General features: G+C 42.5%; 1 protein-coding gene across 2 annotated transcripts in view; it reads left to right on the top strand.

The window, feature by feature from the left end:
* The window catches only part of NFATC1 (nuclear factor of activated T-cells, cytoplasmic, calcineurin-dependent 1), a 214,503-nt gene that overhangs the window by 40,925 nt on the left and 159,887 nt on the right, over positions 1 to 13,691 (top strand). For both annotated transcript variants that reach the window (XM_015412488.1, XM_015412489.1), the window contains exon 3: positions 11,125 to 11,284. In XM_015412488.1, coding sequence (XP_015267974.1) covers positions 11,125 to 11,284 — 160 coding nt within the window. The remainder of the gene's footprint in view (positions 1 to 11,124; positions 11,285 to 13,691) is intronic.

Genomic DNA, 13,691 nt, shown 5'->3' on the forward strand with positions numbered 1-13,691 from the left:
GGTAAAATTGTTTCTACCCAGATGTACTTTCTCACATCCCAGAGCAGCAGGCTTCACTTTGCTACTCAACAGGGTGTGGCAGTCTTCTGGCTTCTTCAGTCTACCTAAATGATATATACATTCGTAAAGACTTATTCTGTTTTTAGGTGAACATTTTTTGTTTTTGTTTTTAAAATGTGAATTGGTCCTCAGTTCGAAACAATGCTCCTTCTGAGCTGTGAAGTTTTGTGAGCAAAAGTTCTACTTTGTGAGCTACTGGCATTAAAGTTGTGAGCAAGCGATTTGGCTCCTGCATAAATTTGTTTGTTCTGGAGCCCTCCTTCCTGAGCTAAGACAAAAAATGTGAGCTGGAGGCTAAAAACCCATGAGCTAGCTCACACTAACTCAGCTTAGAGGGAACACTGATTAGAAACTGTGTCAGTATTGGACAGGGGTTCAGGTTCACCTCAAAAATCAATTTGTTATTTGACCCTGGTTAAATTACTGTAGGCGTGATCCAGCTAAGGGTTCGGGTCAGGAGGAGTAAAAAATGCACCTGAATTGCCCTGACCTGGATAGCCCAGGCAAGCTTGATCTTGTCAGACGCTAAGCAGGGCCGACCCTGGCAGGTACTTGGAAGGACAACCTCCAAGGAATACCAGGGCCGGGAAGCAGAGGCAGGTAATCAAAGCCACCTCTCTGAAATGTCCTAGCCCCACTAGGGGGTTGCCAGAAGTCACCATGACTTCCAGACTTCCAAGCGCACGCACACACACACACACAGAATACCCCCCCCCAAATGTACCTAAAATTTCCCCACTGGAAACTGCACTTTAAAAGTACTTGACTATGGCTGGATCGTGTCCATTCTCTAAGGCCTTACTTGCAAAATGAGAATCTCCACCAGCTATTACAAATGGTTGTGAGAATAAACAAGAGAGTCACAGTAAAGTGCATTGCAAGTTAAAAATGCTGCATAAATTAATTTTAAAACTTGCATGCCACTAAGCTGATTATTTTAATTTATAGATAATTTTTACTGTACAAAGCATTTAGAAATGACATCTTTGTGACAACCCAGTGAGGTCATTTTAACCTGTTTTGTAGATGGGGAATGTACCGTTGACAGAGAGGCCATTCACTAAGTACCAAAACTAGCCATGACAGGCCAGTGCTCCCGCTAAGCTGTGGAGTCTTGTGAGCAAAAATTCTACTTTGTGAGCTACTGGCATTAAAGTTGCGAGCCAGTGATTTGGCTGCTGCATAAACTAGTTTGCTCTGGAGCCAGCCTTCCTGAGCTAAGAAAATAAATGTGTGAGCCAGAGGCTAAAAAACTGTGAGCTAGCTCACACTAACTCAGCTTAGAGGGAACAGCATGAGAACTATGATTGGATCTCTGGTCGTTGTTTTTAGAGTCATGGTATGGGGGGGGGCGATGTTAAGCCTTTTTCCCATGTCGTTTCCCCAGTGGAAATTCCTCCCCCCCTTTCCAGAATTACTGTTGTCTCTTTAAGGGAAAATCTACACATGGACCAAGCAGCAGCTCCAGGGAGGATATTTGCATTGTGAAAGCAGTAAAGGGGGAAAAGTCCATTCTCCCATGCTCCTTTTCATGTGCCCTGCATGCAGGAGATCCAATGAAGCCTCTCCTTACAGCCAACTTCTGAGTGTATTGGCAACTTGATGCCTCAAACAAAACATCTTGGTGCTGTTTTGACACAAAGGCTCACATTGATAACCTTGTATGTGGATGTAATATGTGTGCATTTTACAGTTTTCCTCTGTTTGCAGTCAGGTAGCCTTTAATCTCATATGCCAAGTTTCAGCATTTAGAATGTGTTTACAACAGAATCAGAAGTGAGACAAGCCATGTGAATCGTGGTGCTCCTAGCAAGATGGAATACCTTACCTAAACTCATCTACGATGGAAAATACTCTTCAGGCAAATGCCTACAGTTCAGTAAAGCCAAAATATGGAATATTTTAATAATCCCTTCTTAGTTTTTGTTTAAGAGTATTTGACAAGGGGTGTAAGAGAGTGAAGATAATGTGGCTTTTCTGTGTCATACAATTTATAGTTACAGACACACTGCTAACAAACTCACTTGCCAGTAAGGGATTATTCATGCCATTGGCTTGCCCCCAAGCAACAGGTCTGTTCCTTGTGTTTTTTCCGTTTGTTTTCTTTGTGCTGGAGTGCAAACAGACATCTGTTGAGAAGCAAGTAGTGTGAAGGCAGGGCTTAGCAGGGAACAATATGGTGCTCATTGTGAGGTAAAGCTGGAGTGACTAGCCTTTTCCTCCAGTTGGTATCAGAATCCTCCACACAATGATGCTTTTAAAAGGTGGCAAAGAAGACTACAAAAGGAGAGATGGTCAACCCTGACCTGGGTAGCCCAGGCAAACCCGATCTCCTCAGATCTTGGAAGCACGCGGATGGGAGACCTCCTTGGAATACCAGCAGTTGGGAGGTGGGGGCAGGCTTTATTCAGCCACCTCTCTGAATAGCCTCCAGGCCCCCGGTAGGGGTCAGTCACCAGAGGTCGCCATGACTTCCAGGTGCACACACACACACTCTCTCACACACACATGAAAAATACAAAAAAATGAGAGATGGTCCAACACACACACACACACACACACACACACACACACACACACACACACACACAAATCCTCTCTCTCTCTCCAGCCACCTGCAGCACACTTCCCCCCCCCCTTTTTTCTTTTTTGCCATCAAGTTGCAGCCAATTTATGGCAGCCCTGCTGGGTTTTCAAGGCAGCAGTGGTTCAAAGGTGCTTTGCCACTGCCTGCCTCTGCGTAGCACCCCGGACCACCTTGGTAGACTCCCATCTAAAGCCAACCCTACTTCGCTGCTTCCAAGATCTGGCGAGGTTGAGTTAGCCTGGGTTGGGGCACAGTTCTTTAGCCTTGTGTTTTTAAAATTGTTATTATTATATAGTCATTTTCAAGGCTTATCATCATTATGGACTTGAACTGGTTTGAGATTTATGGATCCCTGGGAGCTGTAGTTCTGTAAAAGTTTATTCCGCTGATAGTGGGGCTTCATTTGGACCAGGGTGTTGCCAGTGCCAGGGTTCAGCCTTGGAACAGAATGGGACTGTGAGCAGATGCTGAGGCCATTTCGATCACCACTGAGTAGGCAGAGAGACTCCCAATATACCAGAGATATGGAGAAAAGACGGGGGGGGGGCGGTGTAAAGGAGTCATGTTTCTACAGCTTCCCTTTTGCTAGAACTAAAGCAGTGGTAGATTTGCCCTGGCTTTCTGCACACAGTACAAACATATTCACATTGTGCACTTACCTCTCCATATCATCTGTGAAAAACTTTATTCATATCTATTTAAGTTAATAATGACAGATTAAGAAATTAATTGATATTATGGAATGGTGATACCTCCATTTCATCAAACAGCATAGTCTTCCCAAGTTTCTGATGTTAGACGTGGCAGTTCACATATTTTGTGTTGGCACATACACACCACTATTGTAGATACCCACACAGTTCTTCAGGAAAGTCTTTGTCCTGAGTTGATGTACTATCCCAAGAAATGTGTAGAATTTCTTAATTGATTGCATCATGGCTGGTGTAACTTTCTAGTAACCTATTTTCCCCCCAATTAAAAATACCTTTACATTTTGCTAGATATAGACAGTAAATTGCCATGACTTTGATAGCCTGGTCTTGTACAATCTCGTAAGATCTCAGAAGCTAAGCAGGGTCAGCCCTGGCTAGTATTTGGATGGGAGACCTCTAAAGAATACCAGGGTCATCACACAGAGGCAGGCGATGGCAAACTACCTCTGAATGTCTCTTGCCCTGAAAACAGTACCATATGACAGCTGTGAATTGACAGCAAACGCACACACACAATATATATTAAGGTGCAAATATGTATTGTATATACTTTCTCAGGTATTCGATAGGTTTGTATATCACAGCAAAAGGAACTGCCCATCTTGCTTTGCCCTAATGTATTGCTAGTGCTGTCTAATTAGAGTACCAAGTATTTCTGTTATACCATCTAAACTATATATAATCATATGTGCTTTCAGCAGTGAATTCTGGCATATTTTTGTGTATCAGTGCAGAATCAGCATCCTCAAAATGTGACCCCAACATGTTCTTTTAGAATGCACAGGATCCCCATGTAATGCCAGCTTCAGGGTGGGATTCGTTCTTCCTGGGCTGCATGCTTTATATTTTGCTTGAAAGCACGGAAGAATTATAGCTTCAGTGTCCATGACATGCAAAGCCATTCCCCAGGCAGCATAGCTTAAAAAATAGCAGACAGATCTATGATTTCACCAAATTTTCGCATAGGATAGATGAAACACATCAACAAAGCTGTCTTACTCCGCAGGGTACAATATGTGCCCTGCCTGCCAATTAGGTTTTAGGAAGAAGAACTTCCATGTGCCTGAAATAGCCTCAGCTGTGGGCATTATACTGTTTGACAAGGCATCTGTGGCATCACTAGTAGGTTTCATATTTTCTTGTCTTTATATATTGGCTATCTAGTTAAATTTTATTACTCTGCTGTCATTGGGTGTTTTGTTGTATGTGTGTTTGACTGCCATAAAACCTTTTGCCTTGTTTAATTTGCATTTTTAAAAATGTGTTAAATAAAAGGTCTTGCCATACGTCCCCCCCACACACACACAAACACACACACACACACTCTCTTGTTTACATAAAAGGAGAAAAGGGTAGGATTGGGTTGCTGTAAGAAACTTATCAACCGTGACAGTTTGGTCATCATAAAATGTCTGTGTGTCACAAAACGTAGTTTTACCTAATAGGCGTTACTATCAAGCCAATGGAGTGAAACGAAATCCAAGCAAATACTTTTTTTGTTTCTTCTGAGTGCCTTCGAAAGCAAACGATATCTCTAGACTATAAAGCAAACTGTAAGGGAATGTTTAAACAAGTGCCAAACACTACTACTAAAAATGTAACTTTGTTTATATATAAAGCTGAGATTTTCATTCCATTATAAAATGTTTTATAGTCATGTGCACCTTAAAAAGCAAGCTGATTTTTGTGGCTGGATTCAAACGAGGGAAGCTGTTTGCAGGATCAGATCTTATATCAGCCTCTTCACATGTTGTCTTGGGCTAAATTAAAAAAACAACCCACTAGTATTTTGGGCTTCAAGTATTCTAATTTAGTTCCTTCAGCTCTCTAGCAAACCAAGACTGATTCCTCAAAAGCAGTTGTTCCACACTCAGTCTGCCGTTTCCCCCAGTTGTAATGCTCAATTTTCCACTATTTGCTGCGCGGCTGCGTTTTGACCTGCATCTCCCCCCGATTTTCCCTTCATCTTCTTGATCCTAAAAAATAAGGATCAAGAAGACACAGATCAGTTTGATCCCCTAAAAGATTCCCTTACAAATGGACTGAGAAAAGGATCAGGGAATGCATTAGAAACTGCCAGTAGTGAGCATCATTTTGTATGCAATCCTTTTACAGTTGCTTACAAATTGATGCCCCCAGAACATGACAGCTGGTGTTGGGCTCTGGAAGAGTGGCTGGTGCGCATTGATAAGGGCCTCTACAGCACTTATGAGGGGAAAGGGAGAAAATCTAGAACATGCTACACAAGTAGAATTAAGAGCATTCTCTTCATTACATTCTTTTGTTTTACTCTGTTTTGTTCCATGACTTTGCTGTGCATACCCCTCCCTCATTCTGAATTTTGGTTTAACTAGGAGAATTTCTCAGAGTAATTCCAAAATTGGACTATGCACATTTTGATACAATTGCCTCTTCCTTCAGTTCACTTGTGTCCTTTTTTTATTCTTCTGCATTATGGTCTGCACATGGCCATGGTTAAAACACTGAAAAGCAGAAACCTTGATCATATTGTATGTATGATTGTTTCAAAGTGCTTACTGTGGGGTGTTTCACTGACATTTACAAGTGTTCATTTACCTTGATGAAACCATGCATAAAGAATCTTGACCCAACCGTACTTATTTATTTATTTACAAAATTTCTATCCCACCTTTTTGCCCAATCAGGGCCACCAAGGTGACTAACAAAAACATTGTTTAGTAAAAATTTAGCAAAAGTCAGACCACCACAGTTCTTGACACGGTGTCAGCTATTCTCTCTTGCTCCTAATATTTATATGTCTGTGGTCTGCTTCACAGCCAAATTAACCTTGGAAGAGTACTACAGTTCAGTAGCTGAGAAATAGGCTTGCCAGTTCTCAGGTTGGAGTGGGGGTTCTCCTAGTTTTCGGGGCTTCTCCCCACCCCCAAACAGCCACACCCCCACATGACTTCCCTGACATGATGATGGAAGTGACATCATCACACCAGGGACACTCTGTTTTAAGAGCAAAACTCTATGGTTTTAAGCCAGTTTTACCATAGAGTTTTGGCCTTTAACCAGAGCAGGCTTGCGCAATGTCCTTGGCATGATGACGTCACTTCTGGGTGATGTCATCATGTTGGGGATGTCCCGGAATGATGAGAGGACCTGACAACCCTACTGAGAAATCACAGGTTTGAGAAGAGGAGGAGTTTGGATTTATACTCCGCCCTTCACTTAGAGTCTCAGAGCGGCTTACAAACTCCTTTCCCTTCCCCTCCCCACAACAGACATCCTGTGAGGTAGGGAGTGCTGAGAGAGCTCTTTCCTTGCCCAAGGTCATCCTGCAGCTGCAAGTGAAGGAGTGGGGAATCAAACCCGGTTCTCCCAGATTAGAGTCCGCACACTTAACCACTACACCAAACTGGCTCTACTAGTGGAAGCCAGTCTAGTTCTAGTGAAAGTCATACGGTCATGCTAAGGAAAGGACATTCCACACAGAAATGGTTTGTTTGACTGTAGTACAAGCAATCCTGATGCTTCAATAAGTGTATTTGTAAGAAGCAAGTATTTTCAAGCACATTTGTCTCATTTACCATTTACATTTCTAAGTGTACACTTTAAATTTAAGAACCTAGTATGTGATAAGGTAATATCTTCCACTACACTCCTTGCACATCTGCCTCAAGTATTCTTTATGGGTAATATCCCTGTGTGGCATGGCTGGAGTCTGTCTAATCATGGGGGGCCCACTTTTCACAAAGAGCGTTTAAAATCTAAATATATGCTCAGTATCTCTTCCTTTAACTCTGCTGTGCTGCAGGAAATTAAGTGTACAATGAAGATAACCTAGAATAGGAAATCGCACTGGCAAGCCACAGCCCATGGAGCTGTTAAAAGCATCATGCCGCTTCCTCTATCAGGAAAACTACAGTTAATTGTACGCTTATTATTATTGGTCAGGGCTTGTAAATTGCAAAAGAATTTTAATGATGGGTTGTAGGCTTGAATTTTATGGCTGCCTTGTAATGGAATGAACAACTTTCTTTTAATCAACGTTTCAGGTGCCATTCTGAGATCAAAACAGGAAAAAGGAGTGTTTTGTGTTGTTGTTTTTAAATCAGCCATTTTCCTATTTTTATTTTCATTTTCCTTTAAATGTTAAAGGCAAATTTGAACTTTGGAGAGAATATTTTTGTGATGATGGAAGGATTTTTTTAAAAAATTACTCTGCAGATGTCATTATCTGATATATATCTTGTCCTCAGTTGCAGGGCAAGGGAGAGAAGGGGTGGAAAAAAGCCATCATTTTGACATGACATAAACAGAATCATCTGCTTTATGATATTCAGTGATCGTCAACAGGAGATGCGCAGGTGCTCTGTGTTATGCAGATTTCTGGTGCAGTCAAGCAAAGTTTCTCCAGAAAGTTATCCAAGAACATTTCAAACTGCAACATATATTGTGAGCAACACAAGACAGTAGATTGGCCTTTCAGATTTTGCTAAGTGTTTTTGATTAATGGTAGTCACCTCAAGTTGCTAAATGCATTAGCAATGTAATATGGTAGTGTGCTCCAGTTATGAGCATTTTGGTTTTCTCTTTAAAAATAATTATGGTTTTGACTGTGGTTGGGGAGGAGATGTCTGCTGGTTGTACCTTAGCCGGTTTTCCCCTAACGCAATCACAGGGTGGGGGAAGGTCCTTAACATGTTTCCAACTTGTGTGTCTCTATTCTGTGAATTCACAAATAAGAACTGAGGTGCTTGTAGGTTACTACAACAGGAGGCTGACTTCACTTGAAGACTGAGACACTGAAATAAAAGTTGGTGCGCATGTTTGGGGCAACTTTCTGTATTCTGGAGATGAATCCTTGTTTACCCCCAATGCTTGGTTTCAAGAGGGTTAAGAAGGATATAAAATATAGTGTGATATCTTACTTGAAGATTCAAATATTAGAATAAAAGTTGCTGTACATGTTCTTGACATAATTATATATTACATGATCACACTGAGGCTCCACCCACCTCAATTGTTTTCAAGAAGGCTAGGAGCAAGCAAATACTATGCTTCACTAGTTTCACAAAGCAAGAGTTCGTAAGCCTGATCTGTTTAGCAGTTAAGACAGTAGTTCTTAACTGGTGTCCACCAGTGTGTTTTCTGGCACCCACTTGTTTCTTCCCCAATGCAAAGAGCCAGTTTTGGCTTTCCATCTTCTCCCTGGAGTAGCAAGTGCTTCAGAAAAGCTCAGGAATCATCATCTCAGGGTTCACAGGAAACACCAGTCCGGAAAAAGCTGCCTCCATCGTAGGAGAATCCTTGGATTGGAGCCTCTCTAAATTTTGTGATTACCCCTCCCCAATGGCAGCCATTTTGTGGTGGTGCCTACTACCTTTTCCTTAAGGTACCCACAGGCTCAACAAATTTGGGGACCCTGAATTAGGGCACAACTAATCTGTGCTAAATGGTTATGAATATGCTTAAAAATATGAGTGCCTTGCTTGATTGGATCAAAGTCTACATATCTAAGCATCGCCCCTTGAAACCTGCCCACATGACTGACTTGTTATTGTACTTTCACCTGGCAAGCCCTCTCTTTGCTGCTGTTTTAATGCCGCGGGATTTAGAAATTATTGCCACTTAGGTTAACTTTCTTTTAACTGTTTTTAACTATTATTGTTTATATGATTATTTTAAACTGTCTGGATATTTTCTACTGAAGTTACCCACTCTGAGACCACTTGCAGGATAAGCAGAATATAAATTGAACCAAATAAATAAATAAATTTGCTGGAATCCCAGCAGCCCATAGATCATATTCTGAAAAAATGGTCAACAGTTCACTGGTAAACTGTATTCTAACTTATCATTTCTGAGGTATAGGTAGCCAATCTGTGCTACATATAGTTTGGACAACAGAAGTATGTGACATACCGGGATAACAGCAGGAAGGTCCATAATCTTGGCTATGTCTCTCGAAGGACTTTGTGCTCCTCTGATCAACATCTGCTGGTTATCCCCGGCCCAGAAGATGTACGCCTGGCCTCAACCAGAGATTTCTCAGCTCTGGTGCCGGCCTGGTGGAACACTCTGCCAGTTGAGATCCGGGTCCTGCGGGGTTTAATGAAGTTCCGCAGGGCCTGTAAAATGGAGATGTTCCACCAGGCCTATGTTGAAGCAGCAGCAACTCATCCCTAATGGCCTCCCCTGCTCTGCCCTGTTTTATCCCACCTTGGCAGAGCCTCAACCACCTATTTGCACTGTATGGTTCCACCTACAGCTACCACAATTAGATTTGTGTGGTAGATACCATCAAATGTTTTAGTAATGTTTCAGTAATGGTTAGGAATGTTTTGTACTGGTATTTTATAATATTATAGATGACCATATTTATATTTTAACCTTGTATTATATGTCTATTATGCATTATTTTAACTATGTTTTAACCTGCTCTGAGCCTGCTTGCAGGGAGGGAGGGCTAAATATCGATCAAATAAATAAATAAATATAAGGCATGGTCAGGTGGTTATATACTTCTGTCTTCCTCGTTAGAGCTGTGTTGTTACCTGCTTCCCAGCTCATTATAAAGCTAGTTTTGCAGTTGAGGACAGGAAGTCTTATATGTACAGTAGCTCACACTTGAGATTTATGGCACACTTTAAAAAAAAAAAGTTGGCTACCACTTCCTTATAATAATAGCATGAACTTGAAATTGTCAGTTTCGTGCTGTCACTTGGGCTCATATTTCTCCTCAAGCAGAATTCAGAGTAAGCACTATTTTCACATCATCTCTACCAAGCTTCTCCAAGACCATTTTTTGAGCTGTATATATTTATTAACTCTTTGTCAGGCATGCATCAAAAGAGTGTTTGAGATGATTGTGTCTTCATGGGACTTTCCCTTGAATCCATGTTAGTACTTCAGCTAGGTGCGTACAGAAGACTCTGAAAAAAACAGGTGTCGAATGACTGGTAGAGAGCTCATTTCTGACAATCACTCTTGTCCAGCAATGTAGACAGGCTGTGGTACAAGTAGGCAGGGAACCACACAGCAGGTCGAGGACACTTATCGTAAATTATTCCTAGGTTGAGGATAGGAAAGATGCACTCTTAGTGATATTTGTGTTTCAGATATAGCTTCAGATTGTTAGGGAATAGCTTCCATAGTGATCAGATTCCCAGTTGCCATGTTGAATCCCTTTTAGAGAAAGACAGGTTTAAAGTGTTATAAATAAATAAATTGCTTTCAGGTCACCTAATGTTTATGTAACAATGTTGGCCCCAGAAAGGGAGACATGTTTGGTCAGTCTTGTGCTGACAGGGAGGTTTATAGAAGTTAAGTATTGACAGCAAAATTTTGATGGCTGCTGGTATGTGAGCAAAATATAAACTTGGTTGAATGGAAGTTGAATACACTGAAGTACTGGTACTCCCCAAAGTCCATTTCAGAGTAGAACTGCACTTACAGGTTTTCCATTTCTTACTGATCACCTCTGTACTTTTTGATTAATGGATCGATGCATTAAGTGGATTAAAAAAACCACCTTTAGAAATGTTTTTCCATTTTGTTTAAGCATCTGATAGCTCCTGGCTCATCAAATCTGCATCGTCCATAAATCTTCATAAAATAACCATTGCCTTTTAAATTACTTATGTCATGCCATTATCTCCATTGATGAAATTTCAGATGTAAGATGGTGAAGGATGAACTGCTAAAGATGGTCTCTAAAGTAATAGCACGAGATTCTTGTGGTTTATGATAGTATGTGTGTTAATATTTAATCCCTGTCGTTTTCCATTACAGCCCATCCTTGCCTGCTCTGGATTGGCAGTTGCCGTCTCACTCAGGACCTTATGAACTTCGGATTGAAGTGCAGCCCAAGTCCCATCACAGAGCCCATTACGAAACAGAAGGGAGTCGAGGGGCTGTGAAGGCATCTGCCGGGGGACATCCAATGGTTCAGGTAATAGCTTTTTTTCAGTGCAACAAAGCTGACTTGTAGTTTTGAAAAGAACATACACAGAACTCTTTGTAATCCCTCAAGAACTTTGCTGACAGTAGTTAATATTCTCCCTCCATCTCTTAAACTCTTGTCTCTTATTGAGCTGATGATCTTTTATTGTTTGCAAGTACTGTGTTGCACTGAGCATAAGTTTTCATTGTCTCAAAAGAAGACCACATGGATCTGATTGTATGCTTTGTGGGCTGCTTTATGCATTTGTGGTTGCAACCAAAATGCTTCTTTGTGCCGTTAAGAATATAAACCTTACCACCTGGATCCTGTCTAAAGCTGCAGTCAGATACACAATTACATGTGCTTCAAGCCCATTCATTCAGGTGGGTAGCCATGTTGGTCTGAAGCAGCGGAACAAAGTTTGAGTCCAGTGGCACCTTTAAGAGCAGCAAAATACAATTTTAGCATACAAATACAGGAGTTAATAAACAAATGTGAGAACAAAGTCTTGAGTCCAGTGGTACCTTTCAATCTTAGCTGTATTTATTGCTCAGTTATGCCTCTTGACTCTAATGAGCTAATCCTAGCAACTAAACCCCCCCCACCTATAGGTAACATTTGAGGAAATCTGTTTCATTGTATCCAGGGCTGTTTTGGGGCAGGAACGCACAGGAACGGAGTTCCGGCTGGCTTCAGAGTTGGCCACGCCCACTACAGCCAAAACTTCTGCATGCATGGCTACAGAGGGAAGGCCTGGAGAGCGACCCCCCCCCCAGAAATTCCGAGGCTGGTGGGCCTGGGGGGGCCTGGAAGGATTGGGGAGGCATTTAAAGCCAAGGGAAAGAATGGGGCATGGCCTAATATGCTAATGAGCTGCACTGTCCAGGTGTGGCCTAATATGCTAATGAGTTTCTGCTGTTGGGTGTGGCCTGTTATACTAATGAGTTCCTGCTGGGCTTTTTCTACAAAAAAAGCCCTGATGGTATCTAAAGGAGTGTGCATCTACACACCTGGACAGTGCAGGTTCTCAGTTCTCGCATGTATCCAGAATTGAGCTTTGTTGGTCTTGAAGGTGCCACTGGACTCAAAACTTCATTCTCACATCTGTTTGTCAACTCTTGTATTTGCATGCTATTTTACTGCTATTCACAGATCTTTAATCCAGTCTCGGCTATAATCGTCCACTTACATATGCATCTTGATTCTAACTAGCCCATCCTGGCAACCCCCCCGATTCCCACCCTCTCTCTTCCTATATGTAATGGTTGAGGAAATTCTGTTTCACTGTATCTGAAGAAGTGTGCTTGCACACAAAAACTTATGCCTTGAATAAAACTTTGTTGGTCTTAAAGGCACCACTGGACTCAAACGTTGCTAAGCCCATTCATGTAAGTGGATTTAGATGTGCCTAACTTCGGCCCCGGTCACACGGGAGGATTTGCTGCGCAAGAGGGATGGATCGGGGGCACATCAAGTGGGCACAATCACACCGCAACATCTGGGAAGCGTCACACACCCGTCCCCGATCCGTCCCTTCAGCCCGAAAATGTGCATGTAAAAGGTACTAGCAACAGAGCACTACCTTCCGGATGATGCGCAGCAACTCCAGGCGTCTGGTCGGGGAAGCACTGGTAGCCTGTCGCAGCCAGCACCGTTCCCCATCCCACGCATGTGCACAACCGCGCTACAACCGGTTTGCTGCACAACGTGTGATTGGCTGCCGGAGCACGGAGCCATGGGGGCACGTCAGATCACGCTCCCGCAGTTCTTTTTGCTCCGGTGTAACAGGCCGGATTAACCCCCCGGCCAAAGTAACCCCGGGGTTACTCTGGCCTAGCCTAGAATAACCCCGGAGGGGTTATTCTGGCCTAGCCTAGAGTAACCCCAGGTTAATCTGGCCGGCTGTAACAGGCCAGATTCACCCCCCCGGCCAGAGTAACCCTGGGGTTACTCTGGCCTAGGCTAGAATAAACCCCCCAGGCCAGATTAACCCCCCAGGTCTGCTTTCTGGGGCTGCTGTATTTTCCTACTAAGAGAGATACTTCCCCAATAACAATCGAACACTCAAACAATCTCTTAGTAAGCTTGTCAATGACCAAGGCAGCAACTGGGACCAATTTATCCCTGGTGTTCTGTTTGCGTATCCCAAATCTGTGCATGCCTCAACCAAGTGTACTCCATTTGAGGTCATGTATGGACGGAAGGCAAAGCTTCCTATGGACCTCAAGCCCTCAGAGGCTGACATTGTGGGCTCCATGCCCCTTTCAGATGAAGCTAACCCTGATGTACTGGATACACTGACTCTGCTCTACCCTTTCTTTCTTTCTTTCTTTCTTTCTTTCTTTCTTTCTTTCTTTCTTTCTTTCTTTCTTTCTTTCTTTCTTTCTTTCTTTCTTTCTTTCTTTCTTTCTTTCTT

Source organism: Gekko japonicus, unplaced genomic scaffold (assembly GCF_001447785.1).
Source record: "Gekko japonicus isolate JY-2015 unplaced genomic scaffold, Gekko_japonicus_V1.1 scaffold54, whole genome shotgun sequence".
NCBI lineage: Eukaryota > Metazoa > Chordata > Lepidosauria > Squamata > Gekkonidae > Gekko > Gekko japonicus.